Source organism: Panthera leo, chromosome D1 (assembly GCF_018350215.1).
Source record: "Panthera leo isolate Ple1 chromosome D1, P.leo_Ple1_pat1.1, whole genome shotgun sequence".
Classification (NCBI taxonomy): domain Eukaryota; kingdom Metazoa; phylum Chordata; class Mammalia; order Carnivora; family Felidae; genus Panthera; species Panthera leo.
Window position 1 is genome coordinate 46,054,081 of NC_056688.1, and position 22,910 is coordinate 46,076,990.

At 46.9% G+C, this 22,910-nt stretch overlaps 1 protein-coding gene across 3 annotated transcripts in view; it reads left to right on the top strand.

The window, feature by feature from the left end:
- The window catches only part of ME3 (malic enzyme 3), a 183,807-nt gene extending 162,244 nt beyond the window's left edge, over positions 1–21,563 (top strand). For all 3 annotated transcript variants that reach the window (XM_042907337.1, XM_042907338.1, XM_042907339.1), the window contains 7 exons: positions 12,728–12,825; positions 13,096–13,209; positions 15,079–15,184; positions 15,792–15,934; positions 16,503–16,676; positions 19,883–19,981; positions 21,329–21,563. In XM_042907337.1, coding sequence (XP_042763271.1) covers positions 12,728–12,825; positions 13,096–13,209; positions 15,079–15,184; positions 15,792–15,934; positions 16,503–16,676; positions 19,883–19,981; positions 21,329–21,490 — 896 coding nt within the window. In that variant the 3' untranslated portion in view covers positions 21,491–21,563. The remainder of the gene's footprint in view (positions 1–12,727; positions 12,826–13,095; positions 13,210–15,078; positions 15,185–15,791; positions 15,935–16,502; positions 16,677–19,882; positions 19,982–21,328) is intronic.
- Positions 21,564–22,910: the final 1,347 nt, after the last annotated feature.

The window sequence follows — 22,910 nt, forward strand, 5'->3', positions numbered from 1 at the left end:
CTTTCCTGTGGCCCACATTAAGAGCTAAAGAAATGTGATGAATGGGGTGTGTTTTTGGATTGGGCATACATTTTTTAAGAAGCAGGATAGCACAGTTTAGCATATTTTTAGATAATTAAGATCAAAATATATGAGTTCAGCACTTGAAGAGTGGGTAGCCAGAGAGGGGAGACCCAGCAAGGGAGAGCTGACATATGGCAACCCCCCAGCCTGTCACCAGTCTGTCACCCTAGATGTATGGGCCTGGGATAGCCCAGTATTACCCAGAGAAGTGGGCACTCTGCACAGACAGGGCAGCACAGTCCAAGAGCAATGGTTGGTGGCAGGAAGCATTCCCTCCCTGCCCTCCTGCTGGTCACCTCACTGTCAGCCCCGCGGACAGGGGTGTGGCCACAGCCCTCAAGGAAACACCTGCTGGCTAGCCCCTGACCGGCTCCCCCGTCATGGCACTCACTCATGAGTCAGAGGCAGGACAGCCATCCCCCTGAGCCCACTGGGCTGCCAAGACCAGAAGGTGGGAGTGGAAAACAAGTCCATGTGGGCGGCACACCTGGTGCAGACTCCAGATGTACACACACACACACACACACAGTCATGTGTGTACATCCTCATAAACATGGGGACACATCTGGACCCTGCAATCCACCTGCCTCCACTACCCCCCGCTGCTGCCAGAAAGCACCTCTAAGATGAAACTATGGCCGTCAACCCCCTCTTCATGAGCAAGTTCACACTGCCCCACTGCAAGTATCAGGCCTCGAGGATCTGCCTCTTTGGGCCCCACTCCACCCCCACCAATCTCTCTGTCCTCTGACCCACTGTTATGTTTACTCCTCTAACCCCTTGTCAGTTCTCTCTGCGTGTGAAAGTTCTGCCCCTTAGTCACTCATATGTACCTTTCAAGACTCAGCTTAAGGGTCTCCTGTCCCAGGGAAGGACTCACAGCAGCCTTTGCTCCCCGAGTCTGATTCAGGTGCCCACCAGGTGCTCCCACAGTCACCTGTGCTCCCCTGTCAGTTCTCTTACCACACTGTACCCCAAATGTCCACGTGGAGTTGTCTGTCTCCCCAGGAGACAATAAGCTTCCAGAGGCAGAAACTATGTCATCTATTCTCATTCCCCAGTTCCCAGCACAGTGCCTGGCACATTCTAGATGCTTCATAAGTATTTGGAGAGTGAATGAATGAATGAAGTCTACACACACAAATTGACATTCTCATAAGCATACCCGCCAATTCCCGTGGGCATGTCTACCTTGGACACCTGCCCCTGCAGCCTCTCTTGTCCAGGTCATCATACATGTACTTACACAGTAGTGCCCCCCACATGTGCTCACATTCAGATGGATTTACATCATCGTGTGTACACATGTAGCATTTTTAATTTAGTCAATTCATTGTTAAATTCATTGGTTTTGATTTCCTGTTTATAGCCAGTCCCAGCAGAGTCTATTTCGCTCCCAGGCAAAGCTGGATGGAATAGTTTTCTGGGTCCCACAGCAGACAGCAGAGGACTTTCCCATTCTTTTCTCAGCAATTAAAAACTAAAATCATGCATCTGAAATGTGTGATGAGAGCTAGCGAATAGTATCATAATGTCAGGAGCCCTGTAATATCAAGTCTTTGATAGGACAGGCTGACTGTTAGGTAGGAGCATGTAAGTAATAACAGTAAAGAGGTGGGGGTGGAGGCACACCACCCAGATCTTCCTTCGAGAAAAGACTTGATGCCCAACTACTGGCAGGGCTGTCAGCTGCCTCGGGCAGAGTCCCAGCTCCAGAGCTGCCTCGCCCACGGTCCTGCCCTGCCAGGGATGTCCTCACCCCGTGATGAGGGAATATAAAAGCCCAACCATTTTGGCCCAATGCAGGACAAGTCTGAGGGGACATTGAACTCCAGAGCTCCCCCACAGGGTTGGCTGAGGCTTTGGGGACTGCATCACAGCCCAGCTTCTCCTCTGCTCCCTCCTGCTTTCCCCCTGCCCCACCCCTTTCCCTCTCGCTTCCATAGGTGCCAATCCCAAGGGCACTTCTTGGTAACATCCTGAACACTCTACATGTCTCAGAATGTGCTTCCCAGGGAGCCCAAGCTGTGCCAAATAATATTTTGCATGCACAGAGAACTTTAGGTGTGAGCTATTTTTTAATCCATACTGCCTTGTAACTTCCTGGCAACAGCCCCCCACCCCCTCAGGGAGGGCAGACATTGCTGTCCCCTGTCACTGGTAAGGAAACTGGAGTTCAAGCATTAACTTTTGCTCCAGGTCACATAGCCAGACAGACACAAAGTGGGACTAGAACCTAGTTGTTTCTGACTCACAGTTCTCCACTCTCTCTCCATGACATCAGGCTGCCTATTCCCCTGTGTGGGTGAGGCGGTGCAACGAGTCTTCTTGCTAAGGATTAAATTCCAGATCCCACATAAGTGGGGATATCACTAGTCTTCAGAAGCCTGCTGCTCCCATCTTTCCCATCCCCTCCTCCAACTCCCCTGGTTTACAGACCAAAGAGGAGATCCAGAGAGGGGAAGGGGCTTGACCACACCATCAGCTGGTTACTGATGAGTCCAGGACCAGAAGCCTATGATGTGTGTTCTCAGTGCTAAGTGGGCAATTAGGACATTGGTGAGCAATTCCAGGACTCAGGGGGAAACATGGAAGATGAAGCTCATGCTTAATCTTTAACTCCAAATACAAAGTTAAGAGAAATGAAACATAAAACTATATAGCCATGCTCAAAAATAGAAAAAGGAACACCGTATGCAGAATTGAAAAGGGTTGAGAGGGAGGGAGGGCAGAAGGGAGGGATGACCGTGGCAAACAGACCCCAAAAACAAGTTATATGTGGTTGCTGGGAACAGACCCAACGCACCCCAGCAGGACTCGTCATTGGAATCTACCTGAAACCCCACATATGGGAGGGGCTAGAGCCAGTCTGCCACATGAAAATGACACTGGGGCCATGCTGCCGGCTCCGAATACCGGCCCAGCATCACATCCTTGGTGGAACAAGGAAGGTGGGACTGAGGGCTTGAGGATCACAGCAGACAGCTCCAAGAGGGCAGGGCCATGCCTGGAGCTGAGCAGGAGCTCCAGCACATAATTTGAACTGTCTCCCAGCCAGTCCGGCTGTACCACACACCTGGGACTCACCCCACAGGGCTGACTACACGGTGGGGCCTCTGGAAACCCAGTGCTGGAAGGGTGAAGCGCTCCCCAGGACTGCTGACGGTCTCCTCTGTGCCCACCCCAGCTGGCTCACAGAGAGCCTCAGCCGCCCCAGGCTGGTCCTCGGTGAGCAGGGCTGCTCGTGTGCTGACATACTGCTGGCAGTCTTTTCGGGAGACTGTGGAAAAGACAGAGGCTCAGGTGACTTGTTTCAACTGGGACCAGAGAAGCCTCCCTGCTCTTAGGGGAGGAGGGAACTGGAAGGGGGACAGCAATAGGAATGATCATGCTGGAGGACAGGCCAGCTGCCTTCTTCCACAGAAGCCAGATCCAGGATGCTGCTGGCCTAGTGACCATGGACCTCTGGCCCCCACTGCTAGCTCCTCACACAGTGTGGCTCGGGTGTGAAAGTCTAGCTGGCGTGTCCAGTCCACAGCATCCTCCTACCCCACCGGCCTGCCCTGGACCTGCACTACTCCCGAGTCCTACCACATACCTGGGGCCAGATGGCCTGTCAGGGTGCCCTGTGGCATGTCAGGCCATCATCACCCCCTCACACTTTCAAATTTTAATTTGTGAGTCTGAGTGCTTAATAGTCAGACCTTGTATTGAGACAAGCCTAGGTCTGAATCCCCATTTTTCTCCCTTTGGCTTTGGCCACTTGACTTAAATCCTCACAGCCTTCTTTATCTGCAAAATGGACATCATAGTATTAACAGCCCGAAATGATAATCGTCAGTATGTACAGAATGACCAAGATGGTTTTAAAAGGCCAGCATCTATTCTAGTTGGCTGGACTTTACACCGACTTTACACCAGAATTACCCCAGTTTATGGCACCAGGTCATTATAAGGACAGGAGTCATGTATAGGCAGGGACAGGCACGTAACAGTACTTAGTTCTGGTACCTAGTACAAATACCTCTGGTGCATAGTATGCTCCTGGCACATAAGTATGAGAGGGAGGAAAGAAGGGTTGATACCCAGGATAGAGGCGCTTTGGTGGAGGTGAGGAAAGAGATGGGTGTGAGCACAGATCTGGGCAAGCCTGAGAAGGAGGCAGGACGTTTATCCACCTTCCACATATACCCTATTCTTCCAACCCATTGAACTCCTCAGGGTTCTATGAATTTTCTGCCAACTCTGTGATTTTGAATGTGCTGATCCCTTTGCCTAGAATTCTCTTCTGCTCTTGGCTGACTTCTGTGTGGCCTTAAAGTCTCAGGCTTCACCTCCTCCAAGGTACCACACCTAGGGCCAAGCTTGTCCCACTGGTGTCTGGCTGATCCCACCTTTCTCCAGAGCTCAGGCGTCACCCACTTTGCAGAACGCTTCTAAGTTCCCCAGAGCTAAGTTTGTCATGATACCAAAGGGGCAGATGGGAAGGAGTGACCAAGCTCTGAAGACTTTGTCCAGCTGATCTGTCCTGTTTACCAGATACCAGGAGTTATTTCCGGCTCTTGGGGGTCTGCTGCCCTCTTTCCTACACCACGGCCACACACATGGAACAGTACTTCCTGGCCTTTCTGTTCTCTTTCCCTCACAGTGAGGCCTCCCCTGGCCTTTTTAACCTTCTCTCTCCACAGCCTTCCTTTTCATGAAGCCCTGTGTTCTGTGCCTGCTCTTCACTTACAGGGCCGTCTCTAGCCCTGAGATTCCCATGGGTCTCTTACATCTGATCCTGGCTCCTCTGTGACCTCCCATTAGCCTGCTGCATCAGGTAAAAGCCCAGGGAAGCAAAAAGCTGGTAATTACTCTTTCTGGTTCCTCCCAGAGTGTGTCTGAATAGATCTAACCCATCTTCTGCATGGGCCAGGAACTGCCTTCTAGAGGGTCCAGCAGTTTCAGAAAATTCTCCTCATGACACAGAAATAGGACTGAAGTTGTTTAGAAGGCCTTTGCTTGGTATCATTAAGGGAACTTGAATTTTTCTGAACATATAAGCTGTTAACTACCTACAGACAGACTGTTCTATTTATCCTTATATCTGCAAGGCCAGGTGCAGTGAAGGCCCAGAAACAGGCCCCCAGACACACTAATGAACAAGTGAGTGACGGTAGCCAGCTGCTTTGGGAAGGTAATTATGCAGATCCTGGAAGCAGGCCTGGCCTTGCAGTGGACAAAACCCAGTCCCCCAGAGCCCTAGGCCTCCAAAGCCACTTTGAGCAGACCCTGACCAAGTGTAACTCCCTGCCCTTCTCCCTGTCTGGGACAGCAGTCTCACCTCACCTACAAAATGGCTAATTCTTTCCCTTTTCTCCAGTAATCTGTTGTTCACCATGGAAGTTCCCTATCACTTCGTCAAATGTGACTATTAAAAACAGAATAGAAATTACATTTTCAGCTCATCCTTTTGTGCATTTCCTGAATGGACAACCTCTGATCCTCAGTTTGCAGGAAGTGTAATTATGGAAGCTCCCTCTAAAGAGGAAAACTTGTTTTTCTTTCATTGTGAATGGGAAACAGCCAGTCACACTTTAGGTGGCCCGTGGCATTTATGGGCACAAGCCATGTTCAACAACATCTCTGCACCCCTGGGTTTCTTCAGGTGGTTACCTTCAGAAAGCTAAACAGCTTCCTTCCTCTCCACTTTTAATTCCCTAACACGTTACCCAAGAGCTGCCCCAAATGAAAGTTAATGATGGAGATAACTGTCTTTGGCCAACTTTATAATATGGGGCTCAAGAACTGCTGTTCTTCCTCTTGAGTTCCGGTCTATAATCAGGGTAACTTGCCACTTCACAGGGTAACTTGCCTCAGAGGAAGGTTCCAGAAAGGAGAGCATGAAGAAGTAGCCAGCGAGGTAGCCAATGAGTGTGGGGCTCCAGGAGCCAAGTGGAGAAGGAGTTTCCCAAGGGAAAATAAGCAGTAGTATCCAATGCTGCTGAGAGGTCAAGGAAGAAGTGACTAAGGACTGACAACCGAATGTGGCAAGGTGGTGGCACAGGTGACCTTGTCAAGAGGTGGGGACAGTTGCTTGACTTGACTGGGTTTCAGGGAGACTGAGAAAAAAGGAAACAGAGGCAATAAGTATACACAGCTCTTCCAAATAAGAACTAGGGTAGGACTATAGAGAGTCAAGAGGAAGCCTTTTTAAAGATGGGAGCTTGATGACATGTTTGTGTGCTGATGGCAGTAATCTGGTAGAGGAGAAAATGATGCAGAAAAAAGGAGAGAAAATTACAAAGGAGAGCAGGCAAAAATAATGGGACCTGACACACACCTGAGGGTGGCTTTAGCTAGGAGCAGGGACAGTTCATTAGTGGTAACGGGAGGAAACACAAAGCAAATGGATATGGAGGAAAAGGGTTTACAGACTTGGTGGTAAGAGGATTCAGAAGTTCTCTTCTGACTGTTGCTGTTCCCTTTGAACCTCACTTTCCACTTCTGAGATGGGGAGAAAACGGAGCTCATAGTACTTGTTTGGTAGTTATTTTGTGAAGATTAAATGAGCAAATGCAGGTAAGCACATACATAACACAGAGTCAAGGTCACAGTGAGAGGGATCAATAAATGTCAGTTGCCTTTCTCTCCTCTCATCGAAATGTTCCCTTCTTTCCTATCAGATTTCCCATTGTTTTGTGTTCTCCACCCCTGCCAGAGCCATTGACATCCACTGCCTAATTCACTTCTTTCTACCTCCACCACCCCTCAGTTCTCCCTCAAGGAGAGCTCATAATGCCCCACCTGTTGCCTACAAGTCCAGACTCAGGAGAGGCTGGCTGAGCTTCATGGGCCACAAAGGGGTGGAAGCAGCACTGCAGGTATCCCTGCTCTGCTTCCAACTGATTGACTGAAAGGGGTCCCAGTTTCCTCACCTGTGTGCTTGGGGTAGGTCATGCTCTCCAGTCCCCATCCAGCACTGGATTTCTGCAGGTAAGCCCAGATATTCAGCTTGCAGGTTCTAACCACAATAGATCCCTGGCATCGGAGAAGGTAAAGAGCCATCAAGCACGGTGTCTTCTCTGATGGAATATCTTTGGCGCCATCTGGTGGCACATGTTTTGCACATCTCCTTGCCGGAGGCAGATGTCCCAAAATAGAATCAGATGAGCAGAAGACTCCCTCTCTATCCAGTGGAAGGAAACTAGTACTTCAGCTAGAGAAGTCGTCTAGTTCAGTGCATCGCAGACTTAAATGGCCATATAAGTCATCTGAAGACCTTTTGAAATACAGGCTCTGACTCAGTAGAACTAAAATGAAAACAGCTCTTGGGGGCCAGAGAGTAGGATGGGTGGAGTTGTTTCCAGAAAGAGAAATGGGGACTAGCTGACACAATAAGTAGACTTCAAGAAAATAAGAGACCAAGGTATTTAGGAATTTAGAGGAGCACCATACCATGCAATTCTCACTACCTATGTAAATGATTTCAGTAATTAAATTGCTTTTTGATGCTTTCTTGGCTATCAGTTTGGTGTTCCTTTTGGATGCAGTACAGTGCTGAGCCTGGCCATGACATAGCCCAGCTTTATTCAGGTTAGATAAAAAGTAGATCTGGGAAAAGAGGGAAAGGTTCAGGATGCCTGGCTGGGAAAAGCAGAGGATATCTGGCAGAGGAGATCATTTGAGCTGAGTCTTAAGGAAGAAATAACAACCCAGAAGGTTCTAAGCTGGTAAACAGCATGGGCAAAACATAGAAGTGTAAAAAGACGTGACCTGTCAGGGAATGATCAGTAGTGCGCCTGGGACACAGAGTATGTGGGGAGGCATGAAGCTGCAAAGGTAGGTTGATGCCGACAGTATACTTAACTATAACTATGCTTCATAAATAACTGAATGCAATTAACCCTAAACAGTGACCTCTAACTGCTGATTATGTTACAGTTATTTTGCCCAAGCCTTGGTGAACAGGGAGTCCCTGGGGGCAGGGACCGTGTTTGATTCATCTTTTGTAGTGCCTAGCATGGTGCCTGTCACCTGGTAAGCCTCAGTACATGCACAATGAGCTCTTGGGGACCCTCCAAAGGATGTTAGGAAAGCCCCCAGTAGTCCTCAGCCCTGGCTGTAGGACCCTGTTACACTTTAGCAGTCCCCCCCACCCAGGCCATTCCTGTGTGCAGGCTGGAGCCTGCACCCCACCTTCTTATTCCTACCTCAGGTCCTACCTTCTGAGGTCCACAACGAAGAACGTGCACTTGTTAGGCTCCAACTGTTTGCTGTGCCCCCTGTCTTTGCCCAATACATGGCCTCTAAGCCAGACACAAATCCAACCCACATTCTGGGATAAGGCCCTTCCCCAGAGCTACCAAAGTACTAATCCCTTAGAAAACTGGAAAGAGAAAACAGGAAATTCACTCATATTCCCACCCTGCAACCTTTAGTATATTGTTGTTCCTTCCAGATTCTGTGTTTTTCATTACACAGAACAACCTTTTAAGTTTCTCTTCCTTCCAACTAACTCAGTGAAACGCAGTTTAGTGGTTAAGAGTATAAGACCTAGGGGCACCTAGGTGTCTCAGTAGGTTAAGCATCCAACTCTTGATTTTGACTCAGGTCATGATCTCACATTCATGAGTTTGAGCCCCATGTCAGGCTTATGTGCTGACAGTGTGGAGCCTACTTAGGATTCTCTCTCTGCCCCTCCTCTGCTCTTTTTCTCTCTCAAAATGAATAAAATAAACTTTAAAAAAAAAAAAAAAAGCACAAGGCCTAGAGCCTGCTGGTTCCCTGGGTTCAAATCCTCACTTTGTTATATGATCTTGGACAAGTCAGAAAACTACTCTATATTTCATTTTCCTGGGCTGTAAAATGAGGATGATAGTAGTTAGGATTAAACAAATAAATGTCTTTACAGTTAGACATCTAAAGCACTTAGAACAATTATCTGATGTTAGTTACTCACTTAATAGCCTCTTCTGTGTTGCCACATCATCTTCATAATAATTTTTAATGGCTGCAATATATTCTGAGTGTCCACACTCTTAATAGTTACTCCTTTGTTAGATGTTTAAGTTATTTCCAGTCATTCTGTATTAAAAATAACACTGTCATAAAGATCCTAGGACATGCGTTTTGGATTTTTCCATACATAGATTACCAGAAGTAGAAGTATGAGGGTAAAGGGCACAAGCATTTTATGCCTTTGGTCTATATTGGGAAATTGTTTTCCAAAAAAAGCTCAAAGCATTGTAAAATACAATTTATGCTGGAATTTTTTACTTTTCACTACTCCCTCACCAGCCTTGGACAATATCAGTTTCTTTGATTTGTGCAACTTTAACATTCCACAGATAGTCCCACTGTAACTTTCTTTTCTTTGACTATCATGGAGGATTCCCATTCCCCATGTGATTACTGTGTTGTGAACTCTCTGTCAGTAAGGGTCTACACCAGTTGCTTTAAGAGAGAAAATACAAAGAATTGCTGATTATGTATTTAAAAATGTATTATGTATTATTATGTATTTAAAATCAACCTACTGAGGGGCGCCTGGGTGGCTCAGTCGGTTGAGCGTCCGACTTCGGCTCAGGTCACAGTCTCACAGTTCGTGGGTTTGAGCCCCACATCAGGCTCTGTGCTGACCGCTTGCTCAGAGCCTGGAGCCTGCTTCAGATTCTGTGTCTCCTTCTCTCTCTGCCCCTCCCCCGCTCACGCTTTGTCTCACTCTGTTTCTTAAAAATAAATAAATGTAAAAAAATTTTTTTTAAAAATAAAAAAAAAAAATCAACCTACTGATCATGTATTTAAAAATGAAAAGCATTAAGGACCTACTCCTCAGGGAACAAAGGGAAGACCAGGTGGCAGCCGGCTAGCGTTGTTGTCTCTGAGGGGTGCATTAGGAGTCTGCTTCTGCAACTAATGGACAGACTGCAAACTGGATTCATCCACTGCTTCAGGAACAATCTATTGCTGTGGAAGTGGAAAACCAAGGCTGTGGGGTTTCCAGATTTAGCAAGGTCAAAATGCAGCATGCCTACTTAAATTTGAATTTCAGATAAATAATGAATTTTGATAATAATGAATAATTTTTTAGAATACTTATGCTAATATTGGATGGGAATGCTTACATTAAAAAAAAGTTATTTGTTTATCAAAAATCTAAATTTAAGTATCCTACATTTTATCCGGGCAATCTCACAAGGCGGGGATGATGCTGCAAAAAGCGTTCTTCCTTCCCCCTAACCCAGCCTTTCAGTCACCCTCTGGTGCCCCTCACTGGCAGAGCCCAGCATAAAGCCAGTTGACAAAGCTGGCAAAGCTGGTCTGCAGACAAAGCAGAGTAAAGAGTGGGTTTGAAACTAAGAAACAGTTATACCCAGTAATTGGCACAGTCGATCCTTTTAGCTACTCAGCATCCGTAGGGTGCTGCATGGCTGCTGTATTCCTTGTTTCTGTAACCAGTCGTGAGGCCATAATTGATGTTTATACATTTCTCCCTCAACATCCCATTCCATGCTTTCTTGTCCTCAGACAGGACTTCAGCTGGCCAGGGTTCTTTAGTGGGATGACCCAAACCTTTTATATCTGAATGGTGTGAATACTAAGTGGTCCTGCCCCTGTTTTGTTGCAGTAGTATTCACTAATATCTACTGTTGAGCCTGGAAGTACTAAGACACACCCCAGAGGATCCCCTGGGCTCAGATCTAGTCCTCCCTATCCTCAGTTTCCCCTCAGTTATCAGGATGAATAACCACACCCTCTCTTTCTTTGCCCATTGGTTTCATGGCAAAAAATAAAATAAAATAAATAAGAAAGAAAAAAGTACCAAATGGCCAGGTGGCACTCTCACCCCTCAATTTGGTAGAACCATGCTGTGAACTCTAATACAGGCATTTGTTTCTTGGGAACCAAATACCTCCAATCCAGAGAGCACAAAATGGAAGAATGTGTACAAGTGAGTTATCAGGTGAAATGGTGAAAGGAGCCACTTCCACTTCAACCCTTTGCTTTCCAGATCCAAATATTCTGGCCATGGAAGAAAGAACACAGTGTAGCATGTGCTAAGTCAAATTGCATCCTGTAAAATAGAATTTCACCATCTTCATAGGGTGTTACCTTGACTAAGTCTTAAGTAGACCATTCTACTGATCTATTAGGCCAGCTGCTCCTAGGTGGTAGAGTACATGTTAAGACCACTGAATTCCATGGGCATAAGCCTATTGGTGCATTTCTATTACTGTGAAATGAATTCCTGATCAGAAGCCTTTTGTCTGGAATATATCAATGGTGAATAGGCTATCCACAGATTCCAAACATCCACAGATTATGGCACTGGTAGAGTATTACATGTAGGGAAAGCAATTCTATAGCCAAAATATATTTTTAGTCCATTGAGGATAAATGTCTTTCTTGTCTATAATGGAAAGAGTCCAAAGTAACCATTCCACTGCCAGATAGATGTTCTTCCCAGGGAATGGTGTCATACCAGGAGCTTAATGTTGGCATCTGCCATTGACAGGTTAGTCATTCAGCAGTAGCAGGTCAACCTTGATGAGAGGAAGTCCATGCATAGCCTCTGTCCTTGCCACCATGGCTACTTGGTACATAAACTCATTGAGCAAACCCTAACCGGCAGAAGAAGGACACTGACTAACATATACATGACATGCCATTTTGTCCACCTGGTAGAGAGAACCTATTTCATTATGCCCTTTGCTCAATTTTCATGTGTGGCACAACTTTGTTCACACTCTATACCTTTCCCAAGATGTCCATCCACACACCCCTATCCTAGGCTTCCTCATCACCAACCTTACTGTTTATTTTATTCTAAGTCCCTGACCATCAGCTAAACCATTAGCAACTGCCAATGAATCAATATAGGTCTAGCCATCTCTTGGACCAAAATGGACAACCAAATTTATAACTTGAAGTCATGTGCATTAGGAATATTTTCCTCACTGTTACCCTTTAGGACTACTTTTCATTGGGGCTGTGAAGCTGCAACATAAATTTCTCATTGATTCCAGCATATCATTAAGAATGATCTGTAAACCAAGCCCAAGCTTTTTTCTCCTTGATCATATGAGGCCCTAGGTGTGCACTGAAGGAGAGGACATCATGCAGCAGAAGTAGGTGTCAAATGAGTCTGAGCCACCTGCTCATGCAACTTATTTGTACCTTTCAGATGGGCTCAAGCCATTTGATGATGTTATGCTACTGGGCACACCCAGCCTTAGGACTTCGTTGATAAGATAGCTCAGATCACATAGTCACTTAATGGCTCATGGCTACTTTGTAGTTTCATTTTTAATTTGTTTTTTTTTTTTTAATCCATTTATACTGTCAACAAATTATTCTATGAGGTTCATGCTTCCTTTTGGCCTCTGTTATGTTTGTCCTTGTCATTTCATTTATGAATGATGGTGGTAGCAATACCTGACTATCTGATCTTCTCTCCCAGAGTCTAGTAACAATCCAGGAGCTCTTTCTCAAAAGGACATTTTTCTACAAAAGAGGACATATCTTTGCTCCAAACCTGCATGCTTACAGGCTTCTCTAAGGGCTAAGGAAAGTTGCTTCTTTGGCTACACATTCTAGGTGTGGGAAACTCTGCCAAGGGTCTTCTCTTAGGGGTTGGGAGCCAATGACCAGAGATTGATCTCAGTGCCCTCTGTTACAGGCACAGCCTCTGTCGCTGTAGCGGGGATCCTGGCTGCTCTGCGAATCACCAAGAACAAGCTCTCCAATCATGTGTTTGTTTTCCAAGGCGCAGGTGAGGTAGGTGACATCAGGAGAATAAGGATGGGTGGAGAAGCATGAAGGAAGGGAGGTGTTCAGGGGTGCTGAGAAGAGGAAGCAACACAGGTATATTGTGATAATTGCAGCTGCCTGGACACCAACATTTGGGTGTCTCAAGGACTTAACCAAGCCTCCTAGGAGTGGGGGGAAAGGTATGGAGAAGAGAGAATCTTGGTAAAGCATCTGATAAATGGTGAGCAGCCATTTGCCTTGTATCTGAACATCTTCCGTATGGTTGTTCCCTCCCAGGCAGCCATGGGCATTGCCCACCTCCTTGTCATGGCTCTAGAGAAAGAAGGTGTACCCAAGGCAGAGGCCACAAGGAAGATCTGGATGGTGGACTCCAAGGGACTCATTGTCAAGGTACTGTCAGTCTGGAAACCTAGAGGCTTCTTGACACCTACAGCTATCGGAACTGGACTATAAGAGGTCTCCAAGGGGCAAAGTACTCAAACAAAATAGAAGGCAAACAGGAGGACAAGGTTCTAATCTCCAAAGCAAGAAACACACCCCAAAGTAGCTCTTCCAAAAGCTCTCAATATGTGAGCAAGTTTGTATATGTATGCCTCTTCCAGCTTTATCTCCCACCACTTCTTGCCTTGCACTAACCTCCAGCCACAGTAAATCATAGTTTTCCAGAAGTAACATGCTGTCTCTCCCACATCCTTGCATATTTTGTTCCTCTGCTTGAAATGCCCTTCTCTTTTTCCACATACCCACTCTCAACCATTAACCCCATCTGTTTCCTCCTTGTCTTCTGTTACCTCCTCCAAGTTGCTTTCCCTGAACATCTAGGTATCAATTCATTTCCTACATTTATGCTCATATAGCCTCCATACATTGCACTTGCCACACTGTAGGGCAGCTGCTCTTTTAATTGTCTCTCTAGCCCCTAATCTATATAGTCTTTATACAAATGCCTGGCATGTAATGAGTACATAATTATGTTTGAGGTGTGGGCCAAAGAATGAATGAGAGAGAAACAGTCCAGCTTCTGACTGGAATGTGGTGAGGGACACAATTGGATGGCCTCCTCCTTTAGGACTTCACTGAGCTCTCCATGTTTTAATGCCCCAAATTTCACTAACATAGAATATCAGTGAAAGATTTTTTAAAAAGATGACAGATGGGGCACCTGGGTGGCTCAGTTGGTTGAGCATCCAACTTGATTTCGGCTCAGCTCATGATCCCAGAGTAGTGGGATAGAGCCCCACATCAGGCTCTGCACTGAGTGTGGAGCCTGCTTAAGATTATCTCTTGCTCTTCCTCTGCCCCACTCCCCTACTAACAGTGTCTCTCTCTTAAAAATTAAAAAAAAAATAATAAGATGACGGAGATAGGATGAGGGGAAGCCATGGGGCTATCAACCAAGAACAGTAGAGACCTTCAAGAAGAAACTGACCTTCCCTTGTCTCATATAGAGCCCAATTACCACTAGAAGGAATTCGTCCTCTCACCCCAGGTCATTCCAGAGCATAGTGCAGGCACAGGTGAAAGCTGCCAGAGATTGCCACACTTCCCTCTTGCCACCTTCCAGCATTATTTTGTTCATCCCATGGAGCTCACCTCTACTCAAATATCCCTCAAAGCTGGTGTCTTCACTCTGATTCTCAGGAGGCCAGCTGACCCAAAGGAGTCATCAGAAACCTTTGTGCTATTTACCATACTGTCACCCACTGATTGCTATTTGAACAAATGGAAGGAATCCTGAGCTTGTTGGGAACAGCCAACCTTGGCAAGCCTTCTCTGGAACTTAGCTTATTATTGTTCCTGGGGAGGTTAATGGCCCTTGTAAAATACATTCACATTAGCTCCCTGACCTTGGCGGGAGCACAGGCCCCCCATCACTCAACAGCCCCTGTGAGTGCTGGACACCTTGGGGCCAAGGGTCCTGGTCAGTCTCAGACATTTCACGAGAGCCTTGCTGTCCTGGCCCCAGAGCCATGACCCTAGCAGCACAAAGAAAGGTTTTATGGATTCTCCACATGTGGCTTGGATTAAAGAAACCTCACACACCACCCCACATGGTAACACAAACACACATTAAAATCCTCAGGTTCCACCTTAGGTTTTACCAGGAGATCTGCTCAAGAGGATAAGCCACCAGGCTTCTGATAGCTCAGACCAAAGCACAGGGCTCTACAGGGAATGCTCTCAGGATCTCCAGATGCATCCATGTCCTGCCCGGCAGTTCTCAATGCCAAGCCGCATTGTGTTTTCCTTTCCCTGCAGGGGAGGAGCCACCTGAACCATGAGAAGGAGATGTTTGCCCAGGACCATCCTGAAGTGAACTCCCTGGAGGAGGTGGTGAGGCTGGTAAAGCCCACAGCTATCATAGGTAGGAGGAGGCAGGAGACCCACTGTTCAGCCCAGCTAACCCTCTTGACTTGCAGGTGGAAACTGAGGCTCAGCAAGGAGGCCTAAGTGATCAATAGAAACACAGCTCTCTCCCCTATCCCATGTCTGCTTCAGTGCCACAATCTTTTATTGAGTGACTACTGTACAAAAATCACAGAACTAAGGCACCAAGTTGGGGCTTAGTGATGCAGAATTATCCAGTGCAGTGGAAAAGCACAGGGCTGGTCTGGGAGCAAATGAGTGCTGCTCCCCTAAAGAGGGGACCCTGGCACCTCTTCCTGGCCTGGGAGAGCAGCCCACTTTAAAGGACAATGCCCAGGAATGCCTTCACAGGTACATCTTAACCAGGCAGGGACCTGAAGTGGACAAGTGTTCCCTTAGGGATTAACTGGAGGTCTTACCCAGCTTGAGCAAGAAGACCCTTTTCTCTTTGGCTCCCTTCATTCCTATGGCAGACGCTATCTCCAAGACTCCTAAGTCTTTCATGTTGCACCTGGCTCCCTACCACCACCACTACCACCAGGAGAGGAATGGGTTGTTTATAAAGAGTAGGCATCCCTACTACCCCCCCCGCCTTTTCCCTGTAGGTGTTGCTGCCATCGCAGGAGCCTTCACGGAGCAGATTCTGAGGGACATGGCCTCCTTCCACGAGCGCCCTATCATCTTTGCCCTGAGCAACCCCACCAGCAAGGCCGAGTGCACGGCTGAGAAGTGCTACCGGGTCACTGAGGTCAGCGGGGAATCCTTCCTTCCCCAGGCTGAGAGGACACAGTAACAATAATTATGAGTAACCCTGTGAGGGTGAACAAAAATCCCCACATCACTGATGAGCAAAATGAGGTTCAGAAGGATGAAATAACTTGCCCAAGGTCACCGAGCTAATAAGGAGTAGAGCTGGCCCTCAAACCCAGGTCTGGCTCCAAAACCCAGGCTCTTACCATCCTGTTATACTGCTCAAGGTTCCTCTAGTAATGTAGACTTTTGACCAGAACCTGAGGCATTTGTAGACTCTAGGTCACTTGCACACCTGTCATGTCCTGGGATAGCCCTGTCGGGAGGTGACAGGTTAAAAACCTTCACCTTTCAGTGATTTCTTGGCTGTCAGGTAACTCAGTGGGAGCTAAGCTTTCTGGTCAAATGAACAAGTGTGCTCTCAGCACCTGTAATGTGCTCAGCACAACGCTGAGCCTGTGGGAGAGGATGAAGACGGGCTCAACATCTGGGAAAAATAACTAGGCCACCATTACTGCCTGAAACCAGTCTCCAGGTTCCATCTCTGGTTTTCTTCCTGCCTCCAGGGCCGAGGGATCTTTGCCAGTGGAAGTCCCTTTAAGAGCGTGACTCTGGAAGATGGCAGGACCTTCATTCCTGGGCAAGGAAACAATGCCTATGTGTTCCCTGGAGTGGCTCTGGGAGTCATTGCTGGGGGGATCCGGCACATCCCAGATGAGATCTTCCTCCTGACGGCAGAGGTATCGCTGTCCCTCCTCCCTTGCATGCTCCCAACAGGGCCTGTGATCTATACCAGGTCCTACACTGGGCTCCCAAAGAATCCTTCTCTCATCTCTTCTACCCATCTGCCCCTCACCCTAGCAGTGGATCCTCAAAATGCTTGAACCTCAAGCTTCTCTCAACATCACCTTGAGGCTTAAACTTCTCTCAAACACGCAATTTTTAAGGGGGAATAAGGAATAGTCAATGGGAGGAGGCATTGGCAGGAAGCACTGGTAGTGAGGGGACATACCTCAATCTGCTCCTTGCCTCACAGCACTGCCATATACTTGCCTAGAACAGAGAAGATGCCACCAAAACCATCTGAAACTAGGCTCATGGACCATGACAGGCATTGGATTCTTCCATACACTGATCTTGACCATGTTACTAGGGTAACTTGTTGCAGAATAAGCCCCATTAGGGGCTTATTAAGGGATAGGTTGCAAGTCTGGATCTGAGTTCTTGGATATTAAGCACAGATATGGGGGTGCTCCTGCTCCAGGTTTCTAACTAGAAACTCTCCCAAAATGATTCTTTACTGGACATGATGAAAGCAATGAAAGAATATATTAAGAATGACAGCACACATTCCTAATAATGGCGATTAGTAATAACAGCTATAGTGGCTTACATTTACCAAATGTTTACTAATGCCAGGCACTTCACAATTATCCTCACTCTGAGGAAACCAAGGCATAGAAATGTCTGTTTTGGGAGGTTAAACTAATTAAAACCCTAAACAAATAATCTATTTGTCCCCACTGAGCACCAAAGGTTCTGCTGTGATTTCTGACATGTTTGCATTTCCCCATCACCATGGCACTGATGAGAGCCCTGAACCCAGCAAGACATGGGAATGGCTTCCATGCAGCCCTATCTAGCTCCACTTCTATGGGCCCCACAAGGAACTGTCTCATGCTCTAGGTTCCTTCTTACTACATCCTGGTCTTTGAGCACTGGCTCCACAAGGACATGCAAGTAGTATAGACCTGCAAGCACAATAGCCCCCAAGCCATATGCACACTAGCTGTGGCTTCAGGACATGGCTGTCTGACCATCTTGTGTGAGTATTCTGGTATTTCTTCTTGTTGCTGTGTCATTGGTGGTGGTGTGCCATGGCCGTGGGTAGAGCTATTTGAAACCCCCATGGGATGGAAGAGTCACTTCCTGCTTGGAGTTAGCATGAAAGCAGATCCCCCTGTTGTGCAGAAACGTGATTGCTAGAGCCTTCCTATGTTACCCCAAGAGACATCTGCACGCCCACCTCCTAGTGCTGTGGGACCATTCAGCTCCATCATTTCATGAACAGTGTCCATCAATTACACAGGAACCTCTCCTCAATGCATGTATTAGTCTCTTGCTACAAGCAGGACAAGATCACTCCCTTCTAGGAGCTGACAGTCTGGCCTTCAAAGGACTGGCAAGTTCTATTTCTGAAAGGGGTGCTTTTAAGTTAAGACAATTGAAGTTGAATCTGGTTTCCGTATGGAAAAAAAAACTAATATCACTTTTAGGAGATTTACATATTTCACCTTGACCACTCTGTAAAATAAACATAGTGATTATCCCTATGTGATACTCAAGGGAAGTGAGGCACAGAGCGTCTAAGTTATCTGCACAAGGTCACTGGGCTTGTGAGCAATAGCACCAGGATGGTCCCAGCTGATTTACCCCAAGCTGCAGCAGAGCGTTACCAGTGCCCAGTGTCTTAGAAGTGACCATGCCTCACTCTACAGGATACCTTTTCCAGATGCAGATCTAGCCATGGAAATCCTGCTTCCCTCTGATCCCATCTTCTATACCTCCACCAAGAAAATCCTTCAAAACCCAGAACAGTCCATCTCTCTCACTTCAGACATTCGAATGGCTCCTCAGTGCTTAAAGAATAAAGCCCAAACTCCTTCACATGGCTTCTATATAAGATGTATCATCACTGAGCCCTCCTTCCTTCTCAAGCCTTTAGCCTCCCCCCTACCATCAACCTAGTCAAGGTTCTATTTAGAGTCAAGAACTCACGCTCTCCCCTCCCTGCCTCTCTCCAAGAAATTGCATGTGCTATTGCCTATCCCTTTTTGGGTAATTCATACTTTGTCCTTCAGGTCTTAGCTTATGTTTCTTCTCCTGGTAAGCTTTTCTGAAGATGGCAGACTAGGCCCTGCCTTCCTCTATGCCTCTATGCCCCTTCTCCTTGCACTCACTTCTATGTTAAAATTGTTGTACCTGTTTGTTAATTGTCCACTGACTCCAGACTACAGGAGGAAAAGGGCTTCTCCACCATGGATCCTCAGCAACTAGCACAGAGCCTGGCATCTCACAGAGCTCAGTTAATGTTTGACTCAATGAATGGAAAAGAGACATAGGATGAAAATGAGGCAGAAGAGGAGGAGGCCCTCTTTCCTAATGTCAGCCAAACTCTGAGGCAAGACCAACTCCTTTGGCTCATCCATTCTTGGACATAGTTCTCAGAGAGCACCATGGCTTCTCCCAAATTTAAATCTGACACAAGAAGATTGAGTGGGAGTGGATTCAGAGCCAGCACATAACAGAGGCTGTTCTGCAAGGCTGGCTGAGCACCAGTGCCTGAGGCTGAAGGATGAGGCTTGAGGGGAGAGTTGGGCCTCAGAGACAGACTCTGTGGGAGGTGCTGTTCCCAGGATGATGTGTGTAGAACATTCGTTCAGATAAAGCCCAAGGCCCCTTGGTGGTGTCACTCAGAGGAGAAGCCTTTCCTCAGGGCTGGAGGAGAGCTCAAGGAGCTCTGAATACAGACAAGATGGCCTAGATGGGTACCCAGGATGTTACTAAGCATGTGGGAGAGGATGGAACTAGGGAAGTGAGAGTCTCAGGGATCTCTGTGCAATAGGTTGGACCAGCCAAGGGGATATCCCAGAGTCTGCTTTACAAGCCACAAGTTTATTCACCTTGGTCTTAGTGATTCTTCTTTAGAATTCAGGGTCTCATATTGCTTAAAGCTTCAGCCAGTCTCTCAGTACAGAAAGGATGTGTCCTTGCTTAAAAGCCCAAGCATTAAGCTCCCAGTGGGCCATGAGGTGGCAGAGACTACAGTGGGGAATGGCCATGGTTGGCCACCTGTGTGGGGTGAGGTAAGTCTCTGGGGTAATGGGTTGGGCTTGTTCTGGGAAGGCAGAAACTCAGCTTATTCCTCTTGGTTCTCTCTCCCCAGCAAATTGCCCAAGAGGTCTCTGAGCAGCATTTGTCCCAGGGGAGACTGTACCCACCACTCAGCACCATCCGAGATGTGTCTCTGAGAATCGCCATCAAAGTAAGGAGCATCCTGCCCCCAGAAATGTGGTTAGTGAGGCTCAACAGCCTCCTCTCTCTGCGAGTTTAGGAGAGCTAAGGGGATGGCAGCGATGGAGACATCCTGAGCTCCTTGGGCTGCACTGCAGGCAGCCCAAGGCTGGGTGAGAAACTCCTATCTGCAGCTTGAGCCCCACCCCCAACACCCACTCAGGCCAGTTCTGGGAAAGCTCCTGGATTTCCCCTCAAACACCAGGCAAAAAGGTCATTAAAGTCCATAGTCTTGTGGATCAAAATGTGGGTGGAATTTTTAAAAAATGAATCATAAGTGCCCATTTATACAGAAAGGTCAGTTTTTATAGTATCATGGAAAGAGTTCAGGCTGTTGGGTCCCAGCTCCACCAACTACTTCATTTTCCTGAGCCTCAGTTTCCCTCTTTTCCAAAGGCGCCAGTAATTCCTTTCTCCCAGAGTTTGAAAAAGATTAAAGAGGACAAAGAAAAAGCTCCATACTCAGTGCCTTTCTTACCAGAGTAGATGCTCATTCCCCCCCTTTATCTCAGAATGACTGGGCCATGGGGTGATCAGGTTCATGGAATATTCCAAGGAAAAATGTCATCCTAGAGACCCTGCAGAGATGATGGGTTTTCGGGGAATCAGAACATGGTACAATAAAGACTGGCCCCAACATTGATAATTATTGATACAGATAATGATTGTATTAGAGTTTATTATACTGTCATTTTTATTAGTATATATATTTTACATTGTCCATAAGTTTTCAAAATAATTTCAGAAGACATATTGCACAAAAGCCTCTATTCCCCATGCATTGTCCATTGTAAAATCCAGAATCAGCCCTCGAGACCAACAGTTCAGCTGATAGTCCCAACTCTGCCCTGTCCATTTCCTTCCTTTGGGGGATATTTAGATTCATGCTCTTCTGAAGCAAAATCTAATATGCAGAGAACAATGTCCAGGCTGTTGTCCCAATTCAGCCCACATTTAGCAGGGGGTAGGGGAGAAATCAGGTGTCCAGTATTGGACACCACTCCAGAGAAAGGTCGCATTGCTCACACTTTACAGATGAGGAAACTGAGGCTCAGCAATGGTAATGTCACTGCTCAGCACCCACCAGCAGTTGGAAGCAGAGGCAGACATGAGTCTGAGGCCTCTTGATCCTGGCCTAGTGTTTATTTCTACCTAGGCAGAAAGCTCACCACCCCTATGCTCCAGTGGCTTCAGGGACAACAGTTCATGGTTCTCCAGGGGGAATTCCCCTTCCACAGGCTCCCAAGCAACCTTCAGGCAACTTTTAGGCAGGTTCCTCCTCAGGTTCCAGTTCCTCAGCCACTATGTTTTTCCCTAGGTCCTCGACTTCGCGTACAAACACAACCTGGCCTCCTACTACCCAGAGCCCAAGGACAAGGAGGCTTTTGTAAGATCCCTGGTCTACACTCCAGATTATGACTCCTTTACACTGGACAGCTATACTTGGCCCAAGGAAGCCATGAATGTTCAAACAGTCTGATGCAGTTTCAGAGTCTGGTATGGGCTGGAACAACCCCAGCGTAACACTGACAATATAAATGGGTTGTAAAATGGCCATCTTTGTCACTGTGTTTTTCCTTTGAACTTGCTGGTGTGATGGGAGCTACCCAGGCACACAGTGAATGATAGCCTTGTTCCTGAAAGCCCTGAGAATTCCCTTTTCTGTAACCCTCTTCTGACTTCCTCCTCAAGAATTTCTTAATCCAATTGCCAACAATTAGCTAGGCCTTGTGGGAAAGCTAGACTCCTTTCTAGAACTCTGCGTTGACAGAGTTCAGAGTCTAGTGAAGTAGAACAGGTATGGACACAATTCATTTTGCCACAGGGGAGAAAGTGGTAAGTCCATGAAAGAAGTGCAGATAAAGGTCAAGCAAAGGTGCCCAGAGAAGGGAGGAGACACTTCCTCTGAGGACATTAGAGAAGGCTTCAGGGGGAAAAGTGTGCACACTGAGTCCCAGGAGTGAAGGACAGGTAGGGGTTGTGGGGAAATGAGGAAGGTAAGGGCAGCCACTGGCCAGAAAGCATGGTCCACCCATGAGGGAGTTCAATCCCTGTTGGAAGAATGTACACCCTTCAAGACTCAGATGGATATGAAGGCTGAGTAGCTGAAGGCAACTCACTAGTCAAAAATAGTCACTGACATGTGGGTTATTTAATGTTAGGATTCCTTTTTGGTTATTACTAAAAGGAAAACTATAAATAAATGTGGGTGTGGAGGGGTCAGCAAGCCAAGGAGTGAAGAGGAAGAGAGACAGTGAGGGAAAGAGAACCATGGAATTCTAGGGAAGACTTGATTTCATTTTCCTGGCTCTGGGATTCTCTGTCTCCCACCCTTTACTCTGAAGGAATTCAGCAAACAAGGCCAGTATTCTTATAAAATGTCTTCAGTATGTCCTGGGGGTTTCTTAGACAAGTTCAGCCATAGCTTTCACCTCCCTCATGTCCAGCAGAGGACACCTGGGATGGGGAGGTGGGGACAAGCCTACAGCTCCTGCAATCAAAAACCCTAATAAATTGCTAGGACCTATTGAGATGACAGCTTCCAACCACTAATTTTATTGTATAACACAGAAAACAGTAAACCATGCTTAGGGACCTACCACCACAAACCCCTGCTGCCAGCTCAGCCTCAGAAACCTCACTGCCCACCATGAGTACATTCTATGTAGCCACCTCCCAGTGACAGGACTGCTGGGTTCCTTGAGTAATTAGCTAAGACATCAATCACCTCTTGCCTAGGTCTTGTTCTTCCAACATCTGCTTCCTTGGTGCTGGTGCTAAACCAAGCATATCTTGAGAAAACATCCCTGTTCTATAATCCCTGGGTTCACAGACAATGAGAAACTCTTCAGAAGAGGATTTGAAGTGAAGCAGGAATGTGAACACCAGGGAATATTTAC